This window comes from Colletotrichum truncatum, assembly GCF_014235925.2.
Source record: "Colletotrichum truncatum strain CMES1059 chromosome Unknown Contig_0010, whole genome shotgun sequence".
Lineage (NCBI taxonomy): Eukaryota > Fungi > Ascomycota > Sordariomycetes > Glomerellales > Glomerellaceae > Colletotrichum > Colletotrichum truncatum.
In genome coordinates, this window is record NW_027222407.1 from 80 (window position 1) to 26,028 (window position 25,949).

General features: G+C 28.3%; 3 protein-coding genes across 3 annotated transcripts; 2 read left to right on the forward strand and 1 right to left on the reverse strand.

The window, feature by feature from the left end:
* Positions 1-20,042: 20,042 nt before the first annotated feature.
* Positions 20,043-21,070, forward strand: CTRU02_213464 (extracellular tungstate binding protein; the record flags this gene model as incomplete). The annotated part of the gene is made up of 3 exons (XM_036730807.1): positions 20,043-20,220; positions 20,271-20,671; positions 20,729-21,070. The coding sequence occupies 3 exons, from the start codon at positions 20,043-20,045 to the stop codon at positions 21,068-21,070; spliced, it is 921 nt and encodes a 306-aa protein (XP_036577583.1).
* Positions 21,071-21,404: 334 nt separating this feature from the next.
* Positions 21,405-22,989, forward strand: CTRU02_213465 (uncharacterized protein; the record flags this gene model as incomplete). Its single annotated transcript, XM_070206057.1, has 3 exons — positions 21,405-21,619; positions 21,680-22,714; positions 22,812-22,989. 3 exons carry the CDS (start codon positions 21,405-21,407, stop codon positions 22,987-22,989), a joined length of 1,428 nt encoding a protein of 475 aa, XP_070060089.1.
* A 271-nt stretch (positions 22,990-23,260) lies between these two features.
* On the reverse strand, positions 23,261-25,654 carry CTRU02_213466 (bifunctional purine biosynthetic protein; the record flags this gene model as incomplete). The annotated part of the gene is made up of 1 exon (XM_036730806.1): positions 23,261-25,654. One exon carries the CDS (start codon positions 25,652-25,654, stop codon positions 23,261-23,263), a length of 2,394 nt encoding a protein of 797 aa, XP_036577581.1.
* Between the last annotated feature and the right edge of the window lie 295 nt (positions 25,655-25,949).

Below are 25,949 nucleotides of genomic sequence, written 5' to 3' on the forward strand. Positions count from 1 at the left end.
AAAGAATAACTTAATAAATAAGAAACTAAAGAGATTATAACTATATAAGGAGTAAGTATAGATGCTATCTTTTAAAGTAAGTAGGATAGCTATAAAATAAAATATAGAAAACCTTTATAATACTTAGAAAATATTATAATAGCTATTTACTAATATAAATAATAAAAAACTTAAGAATATATAATAGGAAGACAATTTACATATAGGAGTATAACTAGAAGATATTTAGAAATATATTAATAGAAAAAATTTATATTAGTAAGAACTTTACTAAATACTTATAAACTAGTTATATAATAGAAAGATAAATAAAGCATAAGTATAAGAATTTAAATAAGCTATATTATTAAAAGATTATTAATAATATATTATAAAGTAAAATAGGTTATTTACTTTTACTATACTTATAAAAAGAATTATAAAGGTAATTATAATACTCTTTTTATAAGGCTAGAATAATTCTAAGTATAATAATAAGAATATTTATTAAAACCCTAGTTTTAAGTTAGGAAGTAAGTAATAAAGCTATATTACTAATAGAAAGACTAATAGGGGGTATAGTTATAAATAAATAATATCTAGATAGAAGTATTCTCTTATAAGGGGGATAATACCTTTACCTAGTAAATAATTAGTAAGGGATTAATTAAAATCGTTATTTATTAACTACTTATTATTAAAATAGAAAGGATTAGTATAATTTAACTATTCTATATACTCTTAATATTATTATTTCATAATATATTAATATATTAATAGTTATATAATAAGAATAAGATAAGTTAAGACTAGGAATAATCTATTAGAAGTTATTAAAGCTAAATATCCCTTAGTTATATATTATTAATCTAACTATTGTTATAAGAACTAGTTTTTAGTTTTATAAGACTTAAATATATAATAAACTATTATAAGCTTAATAGCTATTAAAATAATTCTAATATAACGATAGGGGTGGCCTGCCCACTCGACCAATAGACCAAAAGATCTAACAGTTCAAGCACTCTATGCTTGACTAGGCCACACAACCATATTTAAGGGACTGCTCGGGCAGGGCACGCCATAGGCGTCGCCTCTCGTCCGCCAACCCTTTACATCTAAGTTAGCTAAAAGACTACTTAAAGACGAATTTATAAAAAAAAGAATAATATTTAGATTATAATTATAACTACTTAACGATAAACCTTTTTTAATAAAAAGCTAGTTAAAAGTTATAAAAACTTAAGAATAAGTCTTATTAAGGTTATCTTTAATAAGATTAAGAATTTAAGAACTAATAAGAGGAGTAGGCAACTATCTATTCTTATAACGAGATATATTATAAACTAAAAAAGAATAAAAGAAATACGTTTTAAATAATACGAATTAAGTAACTTAATAGTAAACTATTAATAAAAGTCTAAGTAGGAAGATTATTATTTAACTAAGTCTATATAAAATATAAGAAGTATTAACTTAATTACTTTCTTAAATATTATTAATAACTAACTATCGATTAGTTATAATATAACTTAATTTATACGTTTTATAAGAATAAATACTTACTAAATACTTAGTAGAAGTAGGATATATATCTTATAGGTTTTATAAAATTAAATATCTGTTAAAAGTTTACTAATAGTAATATTACTTATAAAAGCTATAATAATAGTAAGGTTTTAATAAGAAGTATAAAATTAAAAAGTAATTAGCTTAATGCTTAACTACTTTTAACTTAAAAGTATTTTTATTTACTATTCTATCTTTATTATTAAAAGAAAACTTAAATAAACATTAATATAATACCTTATTTTTTTTTATTTTTAATAATACTTTTTAAACTTATTTTAGTAATACTTATTATACTTATTAAAAGTATATTAGTTATTAAGCCTTTACTAGTAAAATAACTATTAGTAATTATAGTAATTTAGTTAGGAATAGGATTATTAATATATATATAAAAGCTTACTATAAGTCTTTAATATAAGCTTACAGAATTAAGTAAGTTCTTTCTTAGTTTAATATAAAAAGTTATTATTATATTAAAACTTAATATCTAATAAAATTATAAAGAGAAATAGTAACTCTATTATTATATATATATAGATTATATAGTATCTAGTTAGCTAAGAATTTTATTAAGAAATAAATAAAGTATCTATTTATATATATTTAACTAGATAAAAAAAATATTTAATTAATATTTAAGGAATTTATATTAATTAAAATAAATATTCAGATATTCTTTAATAAAGCTTAACTCTTAGAAGTAAGTAGAACTAATAATAAGATTATTAATAAGCTTGTTAATATAGATTTAATAGTTTAATACTTAAATAATATTATATATCTTCAAGTATAGTTTCTAAGATTTTTTTTATAAGACTATTATAAAAAAAGAGAATTCTTCATTTTAAACTAGCTTTTTTAACGATATATAATTTCTTATAAAACTAAATAAAGTAAGAAGGTAAAGAAGATAAAGGTTTCTTAAATAGCTTTTTATAATACTTTCTTAAAATAGTTACATAAGAGATAATAAACCATCTAAACTTTCCTAATTAAAATACTAAAAAGGTTAAAATTATTCTTATTATAAACTTCTTCTTTATAAGCTAGTTAATAAGTTATAACTTATATAATAACTTATATATAATAACGAAGTATATTTTATTATAAAACTATATTCTTTTATAATAGATTTATTTTATTTTTAAGGTAAGTAAAATATTTATATTTAACTATTCGTTATAATCATAGTCTAGATTCCTTAGTAATTTAATAATATAGTTTATTTATTATTATTTATATCATAATTAATAATTATTTAACTTTAACTAAGATATTAGTATTTATTATATTTATAAATACTTAAGATATTTATTAGAAATATTATCTTCTTATTATAGTATTATAAATATTTAAATTATATAATAAGTAATATCTATTAATTAAGTATTTTATAATGTTAATTTATTTTTAAAGCTTCTTAAACTAGAAAGTAATAAGTTATAACTAAGAATAAATACTATATATTAATAATAGAAAGTATTAGTCTTAAAATAAGATTATAATTAGGGTTATAGTAATATAACAGAAAGATATTTTAAAATACCAAGATTAGTAATTTAATATTATGTTCTTAATTAATATAAGTTATACTCTATTAAGCTTATACTTTCTTTTATTACTTTTTAGAATATTATAAAGAAAGTATATAAACTTATAATATTTATAAGTAAATTAATAATAAAGTAACAAAACCCTAGAAATACTTAAACTTTATAAAAGATTATTAACCTTAATAATTAAATAGTAATTTTAACCTTTTAAAGATTTATAGTAATCTCCTTAATAAATAAAATTTAACTTAAAAAATTTAACTTATTATTAGTAATAAATAATTTTATACTTTAGTATTTAGCTTAGTTTTTATACGTATTATAAAACTTATTATTAATAGTTTATATATTCTTTCTTAATCCTAGTAAGATTTAGGATATTACTTAATAACATAATATAGATTATATTTACTAAGCTTTCTAAAGTATTATTAATATATACTTAGAAAATCATAAGTATTATAGTTAGACTTATATAGAAGTTATAAAACCTATTTAAATTATAATAAGCTTATAAAATAAGTTAGAAGTATTAAATATTAATAATTTAGTTAAGAATCTCTAAAATTAATAAGAGAAAGTAAAATTTCTTAATTATAATAGAATCAAGCTTTTATAATTAATATAAAGATATAAGATATTATTAGTTTATAGATAAGAATAATGCAAGCTATAGCTAAGCTCTTTATTAAGTAAATATATCTAAACTAGAGACTTTTTAAAGTAAATATATAATTTTTTTAGTTCTTTAAGTAATAAAAAGATAATAAACCTTAAGAGGGGGATTTACTTTTCTTTATATTATAGTATAGTTTAAAGGTTTAAAAATAAAAAGATATTTAGTATTCTTAATTATAAAAGTAGTAATAAAGAGAAATAATTCTAACTTAAGCTTTTCTTTCTTTTTAATTAAGAAGAACTATAACCTTAAAAGCTATATAATAATAAAAACTTATACTTTTTTTAAATAGCATTTTTTATAAATTAAGAATCTCAATACTTCTCTTATTTCCTTTATAAATATTTAAACTATTATACATATTATTTTCTTCCTAAAATAATAATATAATTATAATTATAGATAACAATATAAAGCTTTCTTTAAGTTATAAGTTATAATTAGTTATTATATTATAATAAAAAAAGCTTAATAGATTTCTTATAAATTAATTAGAATAAGTAAGATTTAAAAACTCTTACTAATAATTATATATTAGTATAATATAAGTAAATTTAAAAGGTTAAACTAGCTTAGTTTTATACTTACTATTATATAGATATATATTTAACTTTAAAGTTAAAGTTAATACTAATAATTATTATTTTGTTTACTTTCTATAACTTTAATAAAAGTATAAAAATATAATGATTTTTATTATAAGCTAGGAAAGAGGATAAAGAGTTACTTATACCCTTTACTTTTTATTAAAATAAAAGTATTAATATTAGTAATTACTTACTAAAGCTTGGTTTTATTTTTTACTTTGTTTTTATCCTTTTTAAAGAATTTTATATAAATATTTAATAGATAGTCTAAACTATTATAAGTATAATACTAATAGTTATATTATTAATGTTTATAAATAATAGATTAACAAAGGCTAGTATAGTAAGTTATAATAAAGTAGTTTATAATAATATTATTAATCTAGCTATTAATTATAAAAAAGATAGTTATAAAGACTTAGGCGTAAGATAGAAACATATAGTTTATTAATAATATAATTAATACTTTTTTTAATAAAAAGAAGAGTATAAAGCTTATTTCTTTAGTTTTATTACTATATTTAGTTATTCTTAAGTATAATACTTTTGTATATAAGTATAAAGTTATCTTATATATTAATTCCTTCTTTATTATTATTTAAATAATAATAATAATAAGTAGTTATTATTATGATTTAATAATAAAGACTAAAGCTAGTAGATAAGCTAAGGTAATATCTTCTTCTATAAGTATTACTTTAGAAGATATATAGCTTTAACTATTAATAAGTATATTAAGTTCTAAATAGACTTTTTTTATTATAAACTTATTAAAGTAACTATTAATTATAAAATATTAAACTAAGAGTTTTTATTAATACTTACTATATATCTTATATTATAATAGTATTAAATAGAATAGTACTTATATATGTTTTTTATATTTATTAAGGTGTAATATAATATACTACTTATTTTATTTTCTTAGTAATATTAATATAGATAACTATAATATAAGCTTTTTTATTTTTTTACTAAAAATCTAGTTACTTCTCTATATTATTTATTTAAAGCTTATATTATTTATCATACTATTTTATCTATAACTCTATAGCTTTCTATTAGTATTCTTAGGCTTTAAGCCTTAATTTTATAATATAATTAATTTCTATCTAAATACTTTAGATTATAACTTTAAGTATTAGTAAGATATCTTATATATTTTATGCTATAGCTATAAAAGGTCTTCCTAAGAGAATATCTTATATTATTATAATAGTTCTTATAATATATAAATTTAACCTTAATTAATAGAGTTACTTATTATTTAGGTATATTCTTTAAATAGAGTTATAAGTATTCTTTATAATTTATTATATAAAATTACTTTACTTACTAAACTATAAGTAATATATTATTAATAGATTATATTTAATAATCTTTTTCTTTATTAACTCTTCTTAGTATTAGCTAAGTAAGAGTTTATTTTTATTACTTATATTATCTTTTAAAGTAATACTTTATATACGTATAAAATACTAAAATTAGTCTAATAATTATAAAGTAATAAGTTATAAGAGTAAATATAATAAACTTAACTAAATAATATATACTAACTAAATCTATATTATAGTTAGTATTACTATGATATATACTTAATAATAATTTATAGTAAAGTCGAAGCTAGTTTCTTTAAATAACTAAGAAGATAATAATAATAAGTATAATTATTAATATAATTATATCTTAGTATTCTAACTTATTAATATAATATTTAGCTTAGTATATATCTTTTATTATTATTAGAAAGGTTTACTTAATAAATCTTTTAAGGGATAGTTTTATATATATATTATAGCCTAGATTTTCTACTATAATATTTTTTTAATATATCTAAAGGCTTTCCTATCTTAGATATTTCTCTCTAATAAATTATTATTCTTTTTCTAGGAATAATATACTTTTAGTATTAATAAAGTAACCTCTTTTATTTTTAACTAACTTTTAAGCCACTATTATTATAGTTTTATAGAATAGTTATTAGGGGTATAATAACTATATCTATATAAGAGATATCCTCGGTAGTATTATTATTAATAGGATTTATTATAAGAAAGTAAGTTATTTATACTTATATTAACTTATTATTATTTATTACCTTATACCTATCTATTTAACTTTTATACTATCTTATCTATATTTTTATTTTCATTATAATTCTAACCTCTACTTATTTTAGCTATATAATAATAGGAAGAACTATAATAAGTAGTAATATAACTTAATCTTAATTAATTTTTCTCTTAATTAAACTTTGATAAAATTTAGAGAATCTTAAAGAATATACTTTATAATCTTACTTACTTAAAATCATAATCTATACCTTAATATAGCTAGAGGTTAGAAAATTATAACTATAACGAGGTAGTAAGTACTAATACTAAGGTAATTACTTATACTTAAAAGCTTTAAGACCTTTAAGAATAATTCAGAGAACTAAATATTATACTTAATATTATTTTATAGTTATTATTATTAATAACATAAAGTAAAATAGACTTATTTAAAGAAAATAATATACTTATATATAGTAATAATAGTAAGAGTATTATAATATAAATTATTAAAAAAACTAAGTAGTTTTATATTTAAGATAAGTAAAGACTTAATTAAAACTATTATTCAGAATTATAAAGCTAATTTAAAGTATGAAAAGCTTATTTCGTTACTAATAGAATAATAAAAAAGTAGTAATAAGTAGTAGTTATTAAAGAAAGCTAATAATAAGAAGAACTATACTTAATACGAGGAATATATACTATTTCTTAATAAATTTCTTTATAATAGTGAATAATAATAAGCTTTTTATTTTATTTAGTATATAATATAATAAAAAGACTATATTTTTTATATAAAGTTTTAATAAAAGTCTTTAGCTTTAATTATAATAAGAATATTATTTTACTATAGACTATATATTTAGTAAGCTAGTTAGGGTCTCGATATAAAATAAATAATTAATAAGAAAATAATATCTTAATTATTACTTAAAGTATAAGAAAACTAAGTTAACTATTAAAGATTATTAAATAGCTTACAACTAATTCTAGTTATAAAAATCCTTTTTAACAATATAATAATTAACTTTATTATTAACTTATTTAAAGTAAAAGTATAAAGGAGTCTATAAGTATTACTTAGAGTTAGATAGTTTAATATATTTATATTTATAATAAATAAATTCTTAAAGAAAGTTATATTTCTACTTAGCTATACTATATATAAAGCTAAGAAATAAGTAATAATCTATATAAGAGTATACTAATTAGCTAACTAGAGATTTCTATATTAAGTTATTAATAATAAAGATTATAAGTTTATTTTAGCTATCTAGACTAAAATTCTATACTTTTAGAATAACCTTACTTTTATTTATAACTTGCTATTTATAAACTAATAGAATAAAAGAATATACTAGATAATAAAATTACTATATAATTCTAGCTTTTAATATTCTAAGAAATTATATAGCTAGAGATTCTGTTAGTATTATAATATAGGCTTAATAATTTATATACTATAATAATTAAGAGATTCCTTAATAAGGTTATATGTAGATTTAAGCCTTAAAGTACTTTAGATATAATTATAAGAAAAAGATATTCTAACTAAGTCTATTATTATTATAAGGAAGACTTATAAAGATAAGGCTATAATTTTAATTAATATAATAAACTTATTAAGAAAGAAATCTTAGAATAAGAATTATTTAGATATTAATTCTTTATTAATAATAAAGTTTAACTAAGATTAAGGAAAAGCATTTACTTATTTAATTTATACTATAATCTATAAATAATATTTAATTTTTTCCTCTTATAGATTATTTTAATAGTAAGCTTAATAATATATAAGATTAGGTTATTAATAAATTTTCCTAATCTTATTAATAATAAAGCTAAATAAGCTAGCTTAAGGAGATAATTTAGTTAATTATAAATAAAAGCTACCTTAACTTATTAAGGTTAATAATAATATAGAATAGGAAATAAACTTTATTATAAGCTATATAATAAACTAAAGAAAATATAAGCTAAAGGTTAAATATCTTATTTATTAGAAGGAATTTATTATAAGGTTTAATACTAAGGAGCTTTATAAGTTACTTAAGATTAATAACTTAGTATATAAATCCTTTTTTTTATTTATATAATAGAAAATTTAATAGATCTCCTACTTTTTAATATAGTATAAAAAACCTTTTTGTTTTTATTAAATTTTTAAATTAATATTATTATTATTATTATATTTCTAACTATAAGTTCTAGTATTAAAAATACATAGATATCGTCTTAATATATTTATTAAACTATTAATAAGATAAGTAAAACCCCTCCTAGCTTTATTAAAAATTTTAATAGTAAATAAGGTATAATAAAGCCTAGACTAGTAATAAGTCTTTAAATAATACCTTTAGTCTTAATAATAATAAACTCTATATTATTAATAAACTAACCTTAATACTAATATTACTATTTTAGTTACTACTAAAAATATTAATAACTAGTAGGATATATTTTTAAATAATATAAAAGACTTTAAGAAGACTAATAAAGCCCCTAAGGTCCCTATTAAATTTACTAAGGAGGCTAAAGGAAATATACCTAAAAAGACTACTAAGGGTAATAGTAAGTCTAAGTTTAAGAAGGCTAACCCTAAGCTAGTTAAGGAATCTAATACTAATAAGAAAATTAATACCTTAGATTCTAAGACCTAAGTAATTATTAAAAAGAAGAAGACTCTTAATACTAAGAAATCTAGTACCCCTAAGAAGAAAAAGTATAATATTACTAAGGTTAATAATACTTAGGTTTAAAATACTAAAAAGTATACCTAGGATATATTTTATTTCCATCCAGGTAATATACTTACTTTATTAAGAGATTAAAGCTTATCTTAATAACTTTATAAGCTTAGCTACCCCCTATTTAAATATATTTATTTATTATACTTAAGATACTAATAAATATACTTATACTATATATTATAATAACATCTTATATATAGAGTATTTACTATCTTACGCCTAGGTCTTAAAAACTATCTTTTTTATTAATTATAGCTAGGTTAATAATATTATTATAAACTACTTTATTATAATTTACTATACTAGCCTTTTACTAATTCTATTATTTATAAACATTAATAATATAACTATTAGTATTATAACTATTTATAAGTAGTTTAAAAAATAGAGACTATACCTTACAAAATTAAGAAGAAAGTATTAATAAGTACTTTAAGGCTATTAAAGTAATACCTATTATTAAAGAGATAATTACAAGGAGGTTAACTATATTATTACTACTAAAGATAATAAAATTACTATTCTCTATACTAAGCTTATAGAACTTAATAAAGTAGTTATTAAGCTTTAGAAAGATATTAAATAAGTAATTACTAAAAATATTATAAGCCTAGCTAAGTAAATCTACTTTACTACTATACTAGAATATAACTAAGATAAGATCTTATTATTAAAGTTATTATTATTTATATATTATTATTATTTTATTATTAATTAAGATAATTATCCTTTTTTAATAGAAGTACTTATTATAGTTTTATTAGATAGTTATTAGGTTATATAATATTCTATATACTAGCTATACCTATATAAAAAATACCCTTAATAGTATTAGTATTAATAGGTTAGTTTATAAGAAAATAAACTATTTATACTTATATTTATTAATTTATTATTATTTACTACTTTATAACTATTTACTTAACTTCTATACTATTTTTATTATAGTTCCGACTTCTACTTATTATAACTACTTACTAATAGGAAAAACTATAATATCTATTAACTAATCTGAATAGTATTTATTTTTAGCTTATAGCTTACTAATAAAGCTTTCTAGTTTCTTAAATAACTATTAAAGTAATATAGTATTATTTTTATAAGCTTTTTTATATTAGAAAATAAATTATATTATATAATTATAGTAACCTTAGCTTCTTTAAAGCTATAATAAGAGATTATAATACTTTATATTATAATCTCTTATTATATAGTATATAGTTTTACTCTTATATTTTAACTTTAAGTTATTATAAATATAGTATAAGTAATATAATATTAAGACTATAAAATATAGTTTAAACTAAAGAATAAAGTTATTTTATTTATAAAGTTATTAATTTTACTAAAATTCGCTTAATATTCTTATATAATACTAGTAAATACTTATAATATTTCTATTATTTCTCTAAGTATAATAATTCTTATTGTTTTTTACTTTTTATTTTTTAATACTTATACCCTATTAATATAAGTTTAATAAGATATATAGTATTACCTTAAGCTTTTAGGAATTATATAATAATTATAGCTTAAATAGCTTATTATTAATATTCTTAAAGTAATAATAGATTATTATACTCTATAGTATTATTACTATACTTTCTATTTTAGAAGAAATTTAGAAATATTAATATACTTAGTAATAACTAAGATAAAGATTAAAAAAAGTAACTTACTTTATAATATTCTCTCTTATACTTTATAATAAATATACTTTACTTTTAATTATTAATCTAATATATAAATACTTTATATCTAAATAAGAGATACTAAGATATTTAAGATATAGTAAGTTATTATTAATACGTTTTTAAAATTTTTAATTTATGAAGAAAGTAAACTTATTTAAAAAACTAATAGTCTAAGTAATATAAGGTATTATAATAAAGGATTATTAATAGATATAAGAAAATTAAATATAAAATAAGATAAGTTATTAATATTATACTATTAAAAAAGGAAAGAAATACGAATTATTTAAAATAAAATAAGTCTATATTAAGAAAGAAAAGAATATAAGATAAAGAATATATTAATTAAAAAGAAAGAATAAATGTTATTATAAAATAACCCCTAAGTATAATAACCTTTAAGTAGTAAACTTAAATTTATATTTATTATAAAGTATATTATAAAAAGTATAAAAGACTTTAAAAATAGATATAAATATTTTAAAGAAATAAGAAAATAAAAAGAATTAAATAATAATAAAATATTAATATATAATAATAATAAAAGGAAAAAGATTTATAATAATATAGAATTATAATATTAATATTTAATATACTAGCTATTTAGATAAAGCTAAGCTAGTTATATAAGTAAGTAACCTTAAGGCTTAATATTTTAAAAAAGGGAGGTAATTATAAATAGTTAGTTAATAATACTAATAACCTAGCTAATAAAAAATAAGTAAGGTATATACCTCCTTATTATAAAATATAGTAAATAGTTAAAAGCCTAATTAAGGAAGGCTCTAAAGTTATAAATAAGTCTAATTATATTACTATACTTTAGCTTAAAAGTATTTAAGCTAAACTACTATCTTTAGTCTTCTTATAAGGAGGTATATACTTTACTTATCTTCTATTAGCTAAGTAGTTAGTATTACTAACTAAACTCCTTATAATTACCTCCCTTTCCTTAAGGCTAAGTTCCTAAGGCTACTTAGTTATATAACTTACTTAGCCTTACTTAGAAGACTAATATAGTAAATATAGTATTATAACTTTATATTATTATAATTCTTCTTATTATATACTATTATCTATATATATATTATTACTTAATTCCTTTTATTATTATATCCTTTTAAATATCTATATATATTTAATTCTTAAGGTTATCTAATACTTTTTTATTATTTACTTTATAGTATATTATATATTACTTTATTTATTACTCCTTCCTTATATATTTATTTTATACTTTCTTTTTTAAAAATAAAAGTCTTTTATACTTTTTATAATATATTTTATAGTAAATATAAATTTTAGCTTACTACTTAAAGATTATTATACTTAAAATCCCCTTTTTATATAAGTATTTATTTTCCTTTTCTAACTATTATACTTTTTATCTTATCTCTTTTTCTTTACTAATATAGACTTATTTTTATTTATATATTCTTATTTTATTTTATCTTTAATAATATAATATTAAAAACTTACTTTATTTTATATTCTATTTTTTTTTATATTTTATTTTCTTATATCTATTTAGTAATCCTTTACTATAATATTTCATATTTTATAGATTAATAATATCTTAAGTAAGTTTATATTTCTTATAAATTATAGATTTAAAAGTCTTATTAATAATAGCTTATTATACTTTAGCTATTTAGGTATTTTATATTTAGATATAAAAAATCTTATATATTATATTAGTAAGTATAAAGTAAAGTATATTTATTTTAAGGTATAAAAAAATATTATAAAGTAAGTTATTTTTCTTTACTAATCTTTATCTTAATTATTACTAAATCTATTAATATCTCTAGATTTTTATTAAATAAAGGTATAATAATATTATTATAAAATATAATAATCTATTATTATTTTAAAAATATTAATAGTAAGCTATCTAAACTATAGTAATAATATATTTCTTAAAAGCCTAAGGTTATATTATATTATTAAATTTATATTAGTAAGCTTATTTATAATCTTATTACTAATTTTACTTACTAAGAGAAGAATAAAAGTATTTTAAACTTTTAAAAGTTAAGTTTTATTAAAAAGTATTTAAATTTTATTATTTTAGTTAATATATATTTCTTAATTATTTACTAAATATTACTTCTTATTTAATTAAATTTATAAATAAGAATCTTTATAAATTATAATAAGGTATTTAATTAACTAGACGTTATATAGCTTATTTATATTTATAATAATATAATTATTATTTCTCTTTATAATTTTATTAAATATCTAATTATTAATATAGTAATTACTTTTTATATTAAACCTAAGAAAAGACTTACTTAATTTTATAAGCTTATATTAAAAACTTATATTAAGTTTTTATAATATATTAATAATCTTGTTCCTAATTATAATATTATAATTACTAATAATTATCTTATTAATAAAGATTTACTAACTAAGATATTTATAAAAGCTATTACTAAGCTAAGTATTAAAAGTATTATTAAAAATAAAAGTAAAAATAAAGTATTAATACTTACTTATTAATATAAGCTTTCTTTTAATAATAAAAAAAGTATAGTTAATAAAAGTATTTTTAAGTTTAAAACTATTAAGGATAAAGCTAATTAGCTTCCTTTTAATATACTTTTTATTAAAAAGTATTTTATTCTTATAGTTTTTATAAATAATACTATTATTAATAAACCTTTAGTAATATTTACTTTCATAAGATTTATTAAGTAACTTATTTTATTATTATTAAACCTTTAGTAAATATTTATTTTTATAAAACTTAAAAAATAAGTTATAATATAGCTAGTAAGTAGTTAAATATTAATAATATTTAAAAGACTAATTAAGCTAATACTTTTTCTATACTTATATAAACCTAATTTAATAATAGTTTTTTTATTAATACTTTTATTAATAATTTACTATTAAGTTACTTAATCTCTAAGTATTAAAAAGTTATTTCTTTTATTTTTTTTTTACTTCTTAATATATCTTACTAAGTAACTAGTAAGTAACTATTTATTTTTTTTACTAACTTTATAATTCTTAATCTTATTAAAAATAATCTTAATAAAACTAATTCTTAAGTTCTTAATAACTTTTAGCTAGCTTTTTACTAAGGAGGCTTATTTTTAAATAGTCTAAGTTATAATATTAATAATAACTCCTTTAGTAAAAAACTTTATTTAAATATTATTTTAGCTAGCTTAGGTTTAGTAGTAATAAAAGCTAAGCTTATAATGACTTATTACTTTTTCTAATCTTTTTAATAGTTAAAATAGGCTTTATAATCTTATTTAGATTAGTAATATATAACTTAAGAATATATATATTTAATAACTAGTCTTAATTTATCTTATTTTTATTATATAACTACTAAAGTATTAATAAGTAATAATATAAATAATTCCTAAGAAGACTTAAAAAAGTTAAATTATATTAGTTTTCTCTCTCTTATTAGTAAGTAGTTTATAAATAATAATATTAATAAATCTCTTAATAAATATTTACTAACTAAAAGTATTATCCCTTTTATTAAAAATATATTTCCCCTTAAATATTATTTACTTATAACTACTTCCTTTATTAGTCTTTTAACTAGTAATATAGTTTTACTACCTAGTTCCTAACTTAGTATTAAAGCTTTAATAACTATTTTTATTATTATACTTAAATCTAATATAGTTTTATAAAAAAAAGGTTATAATTATCCTTATAAGTTAAGTAAGAAAAATAATTAGAAGAATTAAGATCTTCTTTAGTTTATAATATATAGTTAATAAGCGGGGTTAGTTCTAAGTAGGTCTTATAAGTAGTAATATTATTTTAAAATAGTATTTAAGGAATTATTTATTAAAGATAATAAATCTTAATAAAGCTAAGATTTTTTTAAAATTTATTCATAATTAATCCTTTAAAGCTTTAAGTTTACTTATAAATATCTTAATATATCTAAGTAGAATAAAAAGTCCTATACTTTATAATTTATCCTACTTACTTAATAAGGGAGTATAATTCTATACCTATCTTTTATCTAGTTATAATCTTTTCTATTTTTTATTTATCTAAGTTATCTTCTATATTTAATAGCTTTGTTATTTAATATATAATTATTTACTATTTATCTTATAGTTTTAATAATATTATAAGGAATATATTATATATATATAATATTATTAAGGTAAATAAATATAATATACTTATTATCTTATTTTCTTAGTAATATTAATATAGATAAACTATAGTATAAGCTTTTTATTTTTAAAATAAAAGTTCTTTATTAAAAGTCTAATAACCTTCTTATATTTATATATTTATAGCTTATATTTATATTATAATATTTTACTTACGATTTTATAGCTTTCTATTAGTATTCTTAGTCTTTAAGTTATAATCTTATTATATAATTAATTCTTTTTTAGATATATTAAACTATAACTTTATTTATTAATAAAATATATTTTATATATCTAAAGTTATAGCTATATAAAACCTTTATTAAAGAATATTTTATAATATTATAATAATTATTATTATATATAAATTTAGCCTTAGGTATTATAACTACTTATTAATAAGGTATATTTATAATATAGATTTATAAATACTTCTTTATAGTTTAATATATCTTTTCTATTTACTTATCTATTTATAAGTAATATATTATTAATAATCTATATTTAATAGTATATTCCCTTATAAATTTCTTTTAGAATTAGCTAATTAAAAGTTTATTTTTATTACTTATAATACTTTTTAAGGTATTAAATTAATACTTTATATACTTATAAAAGATTTATATTAGTTTAATAGCTATAAAGTAATTTATTATAAAAATAAATATATTAAACTTAGTTATATAATATATAATAACTAAGATTAAATTATATTTACTATTATTATTTATATACTTAGTAATAGTTTTATAATAAAGTCTAAGCTAACTTTTCTAAATAGTTAAGAAGGTAATAATAATAGTATAACTCCTTATATAGCTTATTACTTAGTATTTTTACTTTTTAATATAATTAATAGGGAATTGATAGGGACGCATCACGAATTGATAGGGACGCATCATCCTTAGGGACGCATCACATTCTAAGGTTGTGATTGGCTCAAAATTTTATTGTTAGTGCATCCGAATTCTGCCATCATCTAATGAAGTATCTTTCTTATCTTCTTAGCCCATCCCTTCATAACTACGAAAGCGCATTAGACATATTCAATTTATTCTCCTTTACAACGTCAAGATGTCTACCTCTACAAGTCAATCAAGGCCCCAATCGCGTCGCCGACCCAGCAGCTCTAGTATATACAATCAATTGCCTTCTCCTAAGCGCCAACGCCATACTATCTCAGTTAGTAGTGATGCCACTATCAGTCAATTCTATGGGGCTGGCGATCGTGAGGGTCAACCTGACCTAATCTCTGAGATTCCACCTGAACAATTACAGCAAGATTCCGACACAAGCTACAACCCCCAGGGAGATGAATTATATCTTCTATGTTCCTTTCCAAAGGGGACAATACGTATGCAGCGTACAATTTTACCTGAACGTCAACCAAAAGAAAGCCAATTAGTATTACAACCTGAAAATCAACCCTTACAACCCACTTCAGATCAGTTCTCTACTGTTCTAAGCCTCATTCAAGAGGTTGTTGGGACAAACCGACGTCTTACGCGTGCTCTCCTCCAACAATGTGAACGCGTTCGTCGATATCGTGAGGCTTGGGGCTACTCACCACACCCTTCAGACATATCCTCAATCGGCGAGTCTCCTCCTCCTCCACCTTATTCACCTCCCCGACAAAGCCCAGAAGTGATAGCGATACCATCTTCTCTAAGTACTTTATTCCTTACTACAAGCGAAAGGTCGAAATCACCTACCCCCGAAACTATTCCAAACCCACCGATCCCTAGCGAACCAGAAGCAACAATTAAAACCCTCCTCGACCGAGTTAATAAATTTGCAAAAGAGCATGGATTTAGGATTGCAAAGTATAATAGATGCTATCGTAAAGGACGTATAATTCGCTATATACTTCGTTGCGATCGATTTGGGCTACCAAAGCGAGGTAGAGGTGCTGGCATCCGAGCCCGCGCATCTCGGAAGTGTGATTGCCAATGGCAAATTATTGCTGAAGCAATAGAGGAGGGGAAATGGCTTTTACGTCAGCATTCCAACCCAATACACAGCCAGCATAATCATATCCCTAGCTTAGCATCATCTGCACACCCAGCCTATAGGAGGTTGACTGAGCCTATTAAGGATGCAGTTGAGACTACTAGTCGGCGGGTTGGTATTCGGGCACGCGACGTAGGTGCTATTATTCAGGAGCAGTTTCCTGAATCTGTTTTCACCTAGCGGGATATCTATAACGCTAGAGCCCGAATCAATCGCGAAAAGCTTAATGGGTATACACCAACTGCAGCTCTAATCAAGCTTTTTGATGAGCGGGAGATCCCTTATATTGTGAAGTGGGCGGATGATGAGCCGAATCGGCTTGTTGGGCTTGTCTGGACGTTTCCATACTCTCTCCGGATGTGGAAGCGGTTCCCCGAGGTTATCAGCTTTGACAACACCTATAACACCAATCGCTTCAAGCTTCCACTCTTCCAAGCTACAGGGCAAACATGTCTTGGATCGGTATTCAATGCAGCATTTGGTCTCATCGATAATGAGAGACTAGAGGGGTTCCAGTTCTTATCGCAGAGTATCTTACAACTCATTAATCAGAACTCTATTCGCCAACCAGATGTTATTATCACCGACTACGACAGACAGATAAAGGCAGCTCTTAACGAATACTTTCCGAATGTGCAACAACAGCTTTGTATTCACCATATCAACTCAAACGTTATGCTTAAAGCCAAGCAGAAGTAGCTTCAGAGCTATTCTAGTAGTAGTAGGTCTGAAGAAGACGATCTAGCTCCACAACCAGTTACCGAACTTAGCAATAAGGACCATGCCTATATCCATACTTCAGTAGATAGGGCTACGCCACATAGCTACCGGGGGGTTCTTATAATGTGGAAGTTGGTTCTATTTGCTGAGACAGAGGATGCCTTTAGGAAAGCATGGGCAAACCTTTGCAAAGAGTTTAAGGACCAACGGCCTATTCTGAACTACCTGCATGGAATATATCTACCACTAAGGGAGCAGTGGGCACGTTATTCTATTCGCCAGTACCGAAACTTCGGCATCCGTGTAACCTCAGGGACGGAATCAAGCAACAACAACATCAAGGGCTATCTTCTTAATGGACTTAGCCACCTATATCACTTAGTTAATGTGATGCAGGATATGCTTAAGGATCAAGAGGTTCGCTTTAAGCAAGCTTGTGCACAGGATGAGATCCTCACAAGCCGTAAGTTTATAGGGAACAGATCTGAGTACCTTGGGGAGCTTCGAACAATACTCTCATCGCAGTGTCTTGGTTTGATTACGAAGCAATACCGTCTGGCAAAGAAGGCTCTACCAACAGGTAGAAATCCATTTCCAGCGCCTCTTAGAGACTGCATAGAGGACTGTACTGTCTCTATAGAGTATGGTATCCCATGCTGCTATAAGATCTACTCTAAACTTGTAGATAGGGTACAGTTTATGAAGGATGAGGTTCACCCACGATGGCGGCTGCGGGAGTCTTCTTCCCAGGATCTATATCGACGGATCCTTGATCCGAAGATTGCAGGAAACCTCCGTGGCAGACCTAAGAACTCAATGCAGCCAGTCCTATCATCCCTATCATTAAGGGATAGCACCCAATCAAGCAACCAGCTAGCTAGACAATCACATAGCTAACTACAAAGTCAACAACCTAGCCAATTAGCAGCAGGGCGCAGGCGTGGCAGACCACCAGGAAGCCGTAATAGGACCACCTTAGCAAGGCTTACACAAGAGACAGCCAGTAGCCAGGCGCCAACCTCTTCCCAGCGGCAGACACGAAGCCAAGTAACTACTCTTAGTACTAGCCGATCAACTGGCCTTCGTTCGAATGGAAGAAGATTACAGGCAAGCATCCGTAGGACGAGGAGTCAATGGGAACTACTTAGTAGTAGTAATGAGAGTCTCAAACGTTAAGGGTAGGGGGGGCATTCTTTATTATTATATAAGAGGAAATAGAAGTAGAAATCAATTAAGATTTATAAAAGCCGTTTCAGTTTAGTTTGATAAAACCTAATTCCTCCTTAGAAGGGAAGAAAAAGACCTACCATTTGAGATTTGCAAAAGCGGTCGTTTAGATGGTTTTGCAAATCTCAAATGGGAAGAATAGCCAAGAAACGTAGGCTAGTAGGGCGGGCCGGCTTTATGTCTATGAAACGGAGGCAGGCCTCTTATGGCTGTGAAAAGGTGGGGCGTTAGCAACGCTGGCCTCACCGCCTTCGCCGACTTGTACCTGTGGGTCACCAAAATTTCTAGCCAATCACAACCTTAGAATGTGATGCGTCCCTAAGGATGATGCGTCCCTATCAATTCGTGATGCGTCCCTATCAATTCCCAATTAATAACTTAATATATATTTCTTAATATTATTAGTAAGGTTTAGCTAATAAAACTTCTAAAAGATAAGTTTTATAGTCTTATTTAAGCTTATATATCTTACTTTAAGGTTATTATAATATTATTAAAGAATCTCTTATTTTAAGGATTTCATTTATAAAATTAATAATCTTACCTTATAATACTTAAAATATAATAATGTTTTATTTTACTAGCTTAAATATTATATTTTCAAACTTATTATCTATATAATAATACTAATTAAAATAAGAAACTTAGATTTACTATAACAAGTATAATATTTACGTATACTAACTATATTAGTACGCTATAGCTTAGGTAGCTTGCCTTATAATAATCGGATCTAATAAACCGTAAGCAAAACAGACCGTACTCGCTAGGAACTTAGTAATTAATGTCCATAACCTTGGGTTTTAAGCCGCGCCCGGTGTGCATGCCAGCCAGCGCCATCGAGCGCCGTGGCCCTATAGGCCGCGTTGGCATGCTGGGCAATTTTGGGTCAGAGCGAGGTCTTCTTTTTTCATATTGCTACGAATGCGCCGTGTTTCATTCTTAAATTACCAATACGACAGATGGGCTGCTTGCCAAAGTATTTGAAGGCCATTCATCCTCTCAGGCCAGTCATGAACGTTCAAGTTTCGTATTGTCGTCTCGGTCCAAGACCCAGTTTGAGATGCAGCCCAATAAAACACTATCACCTGGCACTTTAGCCATCTCGTTCCTCCTGTGCGGTGTATGCACTGCAGTTGACCCGGCTGCAGTTTACGATGGTGGATTCAACTCTACTGATGATGCACCCATCCTCCTCCGTATAGGTAACGGGGGTGCGGGCCAAAGCGGCTTGGTTAAAGGTAACTAGCTATGAGATGCGTGCACGCCCATTGTTAACTGATCATCCTAGCGCTTGCGGATTCCTTTATTCAGGATAGCGTTAGAAATGGCTCGGTTCCCTTCCGTGTCGGCTGGGTTCTCAGCGATACCACTTTCACCATCAAGTATCTCCAGAGTGGAGATGCCGATGTTGGTATCACTTACACCCCCTCGGCTGAGAAGATTGCAATATCTCAGGGAATCGCTTCATCGGCTTATTACTATTACCTTTTCCGTGACCATTTCCTTATTACTGGACCTCCGGAAAACCCGGCAAAGATCAACGACACTAACGACGTCTTTGCCATCTTTGCGGATCTCTTCCAGGCCGCCGATCGTGCCAATAGCAGCATTCCTGTTCGATTTCTGAGCCGATATGACAAGTCAGCGACCAACATTAAAGAGTCTGAGCTCTGGATTGGAATCGGCCAGGTTAGTTTACAGACAGCTGAAAAAAAAAAAAGAGAGAAAAAAGTTCTAATTCATCAGGTTCCATGGGCTACTGCATACTCGACCTGGTACCATCAATACATCAATTTTCCAATCCAGGCTCTTACCGCAGCAATCCAACTCAAAGAATATACTCTGACCGACAGGGGTACTTATCTGTCGCTTACTAGCAACCTTACCAGTCAAACTGTGATATATAAGGCGGCTTCCGACAACGAAACAGACCCTCTATTGAACCCCGCACATTTACTTGTCGGCAACAAGGCCAGAAACTTGACAATTGCACAACAGTTTGCTGACTGGGCTATAGGCCCAAGAGGACAGGATGTGATTGGCAACTTCGAAAAGAACGGACAACAGCTCTATAGTAAAGCGCCATAATGGGTTTGCTACTCAAGAGAAGTTATACGTACATTACTGCTAGTAATACCCACATTATCTTTACGATGGATGATGTACCCAGTCTTTCATTTTCCATTATTCATAGATCTGATGGCGCAATCAACCCACAAAAAGACATAATGACAGTGGAAATATTTCGTATGCCACGGGCCCTTAATAAAGACGGTTTGGTGGTCGGTTCTTTAAAGCTGTCGGTTTAAAACGTATCATACATGTCACCTTCCTATTTTGTCTTTTGATCGGTTCTTTTCGCTGATGACGGGCATATTCTTTTCTTTGAACACCCTGCCAAGACAAGTACATTTACTCGGCCATGTCTAACTTGACGGAAGCCTCGGACCTGAATGAGAGTGAGCGGGATCCCCCAATTACCGCCCGATCCCCATGTCCGAGTGCCGAGACCCGAATGTCTCGGCCGTTTTTCCGTTCCGTGCCGTTTCAGATCATTGTTGCTTGTGGAGTATCGTTTACGGCCCCAGGCATGTGGGATGCGTTAGGCGGGCTGGGAGCCGGAGGTGCTGCTGAGCCGTAAGCCTTGCAGCAGAATTTCCCTCTTTGATTTTTACACAAGGCTTACCATTTCTGAAGATATGCTGTATCTGCAGCCAATGCGCTTGTTTATGGTCTGTTCGCTATCGTTTGTGTGGCTGCTGGTGCCATCAACAATCGTATCGGCTTACCCTATGGACTTGCGATAGGCGCCATAGGCTACCCGCTCTTTGGTGCCGGGTTGTACACAAACAACGTTAGTGCCAACACATGGTTTATGCTTCTTGGAAGCGCTCTGTGCGGAATTTCAGCTGGGTTCTTCTGGGCAGCTGAAGCGGCAATCATCATCGGCTATCCTTCGCCAGGGGATCGCGCCTTTTACCTGGCAATTTGGCAAACAGCAAAGGCTGCTGGGCCAATTGTAGGTGGCGCCATCAATCTTGGATTAAATGCCAACAGGAAGACGACTGGCTCTATATCATCCTCGACATACATTGTATTCATAGTCATTATGTGCCTTGGGTTGCCAATCGCTCTGTGCCTGTCGCCTCCGACTAAAGTCTGGCGGCGGGACGGAACCAGGATCATCACTAACACCAGCTCCAGCTGGGGCGCCGAGTTCAAGGCCGTCGGAAAGCTGTTTATCAGCAGGAGGATTTTGCTTTTGCTTCCAGCGTTCTTTATCAGCTATTTCTACAATGGCTTCATGAGCACGTGGCTGGCTACTTATTTTACTGTTCGCTCACGCGCTTTCTCAAGTTTCTTCACAAACTTTGCAGGAATCTTCAGCTCCTTTCTCGTCGCTCTGCTGTTGGATAACCAGAAGATCTTCATCAAGACTCGAGGCCGCGTGGTATTTGTCTCTATTGTTGCTGTCCTTGTTGGAACGTGGATCTGGGCTTCAATCCTGCAAAAGCAGATTTACGATAAGGATGAGCCACCCGCGTATGACTGGTTCCAGGGAGGATTCGGTAAAAGCTACGCTCTCGTTTTTTTCTGGCAGTTCGGTGGCCAGGCCTTTCAGCAATTCCTTTACTGGCTTGTTGGCCAATATGCAGCGAATCTATCGGACTTGAGTCACCACACAGGTATCTTGAGGGGCACTGAGGCGTTGGGTCAAACCGTTGCCTGGGCGTAAGTCATCCTCCGTCTCCTTTCTATTTTGTTGCTCTTGTGGTTTATCTTCTTATTAAGCCTCCTAAGTGGCTTTTTACTTACAGCTTGAGTATAGGATGCAGTCCGAGGGCAACGCAAACCACTTTGTCAGCATCGGTCTCAACTTTGGCATCACCGTTCTATGCCTCATTCCTACGTGGATAATACTATCTGAGCTTGAAGCAAGTCATGAGAGCTCTATCGTGCAAGAAGAGATCCCGGAGAGGGTCGAGAAATCTCCGCATGAAGTTTAGTCGTAGGAAATTATGTCAACGAGTAAATGGCCTGCTACTCGTGCCGTACATAGAAGCAGTAGATGATAGGCGCCTGAGTACGGGCTCACCATTAGACATGATCTTCCGGTTATGTCTACTAATGTTGAAGATCGGTAATTCTCAGCACATGTTACTGGGCGGTAGGGAGCTCATAATGTGCGTGTCACCCGCGATTGGCGAGTCGAAATCATGGTTAACTTTTGCCTATCTCTAATATCTAACGCCCATCCTTTTCACCTTTACCTCCGATTCATACCCATGTGTCCAGATTAAGCACCTTGCATTGCGGGTCCTCGCCAGACCGTTGTACAAGGTGTCCCAGACGGATAACTTTCTCGCCGGCAGCCTCCAGTACCGCAATAGTTTCCTTTTCCAGAGCTGCATCCACTGCCACCACCATTCCCACGCCAGTGTTGAAAGTGCGAACCATCTGGTATGGCTCGACATTGCCGCTCGACTTCAGCCACTTGAATATGGCGGGCATTTCCCACGCGTTCAAGTCAATCTCGGCCGCCAGGTGGTCGGGCAACATACGAGGCACATTGTCAATCAGACCGCCTCCTGTAATATGAGCAAGGCCCTTGACGAGCCGGTTTTCGATGACACCGCGCAGGCTCTTGACGTAGATTTTGGTGGGTGTCAGAAGGCTCTCACCGACAGTCCTGCCCGCATCCCAGGGGGAAATATCGCTATATGCAAGTCCTTCCCGCTCCAAAATGCGGCGAACAAGAGAGAAACCGTTAGAATGAACACCGCTAGAGGCCAAACCAAGCAGGATATCGCCAGGGGTCATATCATCCTTACGAGGCAACCTCTGGCTGTTGATCATGACGCCAAATGCACAACCGGCAGCATCATAGTCGTCCTTCTGATACATGCCGGGCATCTCCGCTGTTTCGCCACCTACAAGCGTGCATCCCGCATCGATACAGCCAGCTGCTACACCCTCAACAAAAGATGCCGCAGTGCTCAAATCAAGCCTGCTGCAGCCGTAGTAATCTAAGAACATCAAGGGCCTGGCACCTTGGACTACCAGATCGTTGACGTTCATGGCCACCAGATCAATGCCAACAGTATCGTGCTTGCCCATTTTTTGTGCAATCATAAGTTTGGTCCCCACGCCATCAATGGCACCAACCACAACAGGTAGCTGGCCATCCTCGAGCTGAAGGCCGCATTTGGCCAGGTCAAGCTCGCCGCCAAACCCGCCGATTTCGGCGTCAGCACCCGGTTGCTTTGTGGCACGTACTGCCTTCTTGATGCGTTCGACAAATTCGTTCCCTGCGTCAACACTAACGCCAGCCCCAGCGTAAGTCAAGGCCTCTCTTTGCTGTTGTGACCGAAACGCACGGTGAGCAATGTCCTTGCGATAATACATCTTGTCAAAGTTGATGAGCGTGACTCCCTGTTCATAGGCCTTTTTAACTGCTGCTTCGAGTGATTCGGCGGTTGCATTAACCGCAATGACACGGCCACCCGAGGTCTGCAGCTGACCTTCCGGAGAAAGCTTTGTTCCCGCATGGAAAACAGTGATATCTGGCGACGCGGATGGGTTGACCACCATAGGAGTTCCCTTCGCATAAGAGCCTGGGTAGCCTCCCGCCGCCACAACGACTGTTGCACTGTACTTGTTTTCAATCTTTATGTTGACACAGTCGAGACGAGCCTCATGCGCCGTGCAGGCAAGCATAATCTCAGCAAGATCCGTGTCATGAGAGAGAAGAGGAAGTACAGTCTGTGTTTCAGGATCGCCAAATCTTACGTTGTACTCAAGCACCTTGGGACCTTGATTGGTGATCATAAGACCGGTGAACAGAACACCCCTGAATGGGTAACCCTCCTTGCGCATGCCAGTGATGGTTGGCTGTACAACTTCGAGCTCGATCTGGCGTATAAGCTCTTTGGTAGCAATAGTAGTTGGAGCATAGCAGCCCATTCCACCAGTGTTGGGACCCTGGTCTCCGTCACCAATCCTTTTGTGATCCTGGGCGGGAGGAAGGGACAAGGTGTGATTACCGTCGCTGAAAGTGAGGATGCTTAATTCGTCGCCAGTCAGAAACTCCTCTATGACCACCTCATCTCCAGCAGAACCAAAAGCTCTATCCAGCATAATTTGCTTGAGGGCCTCTTTGGCTTCCTCCTTGGTGGTAGGAATGATAACACCCTTACCCGCTGCTAGGCCAGTAGCCTTGATAACGACGTCGTGAGATATACGGTCGAGATAGGCAACTGCCTTATCGTAGTCGGAGAAATTTTCATAAGCAGCCGTGGGGATGTTGTGCCTCTTCATGAAATCCTTGGAGAAGGTCTTGCTGCCCTCCATCTGGGCAGCCTCCTTGGAAGGGCCAAAACAGGGGATGGCGGCGGCACGAAAATAGGCCTCTACTCCATCGACAAGAGGTGCTTCAGGGCCAGGAACAACAAGGTTAATGGACTTGGATTGAGCAAAGTCGACAAGAGCGGGATAATCGTCGGCGGCAATGTTGGCAATGTTGGTAACCTTGGGGCAACTGGCAGTGCCACCATTGCCAGGAATAGCAAAGATGGAATCGACCAGAGGGGACTGGCTTAATTTCCATGCCAGTGCATGCTCGCGCCCTCCATTGCCGATGAGCAAGATGCGCAGGCTGGCGGTCGTAGTCATTGTGACAATTGATGATATGTAGCGACCAGGAGGGTACGAGGTTGAACGCGGAGGCGTCTGGGAAAATAGTCCTCGATCCGATTTCAGTTGAATAGAGAAGCGAAAACAGGAGGAGAGGTGGGAAAGTAAAGTTTCTTTGCTTCACCTCCGTTGCCTGGAAGGAGGGGGACAAGACAGGGCGGGCAGACTCAGTTGCGACGCCGGTGCAGAGGATTTTCTTATCGAGAACTGCCCCTCCAAACTAATCAATGACCCTGGGGCGGGGTGATTGAAAAAATTGGAACTTGCATGGGTT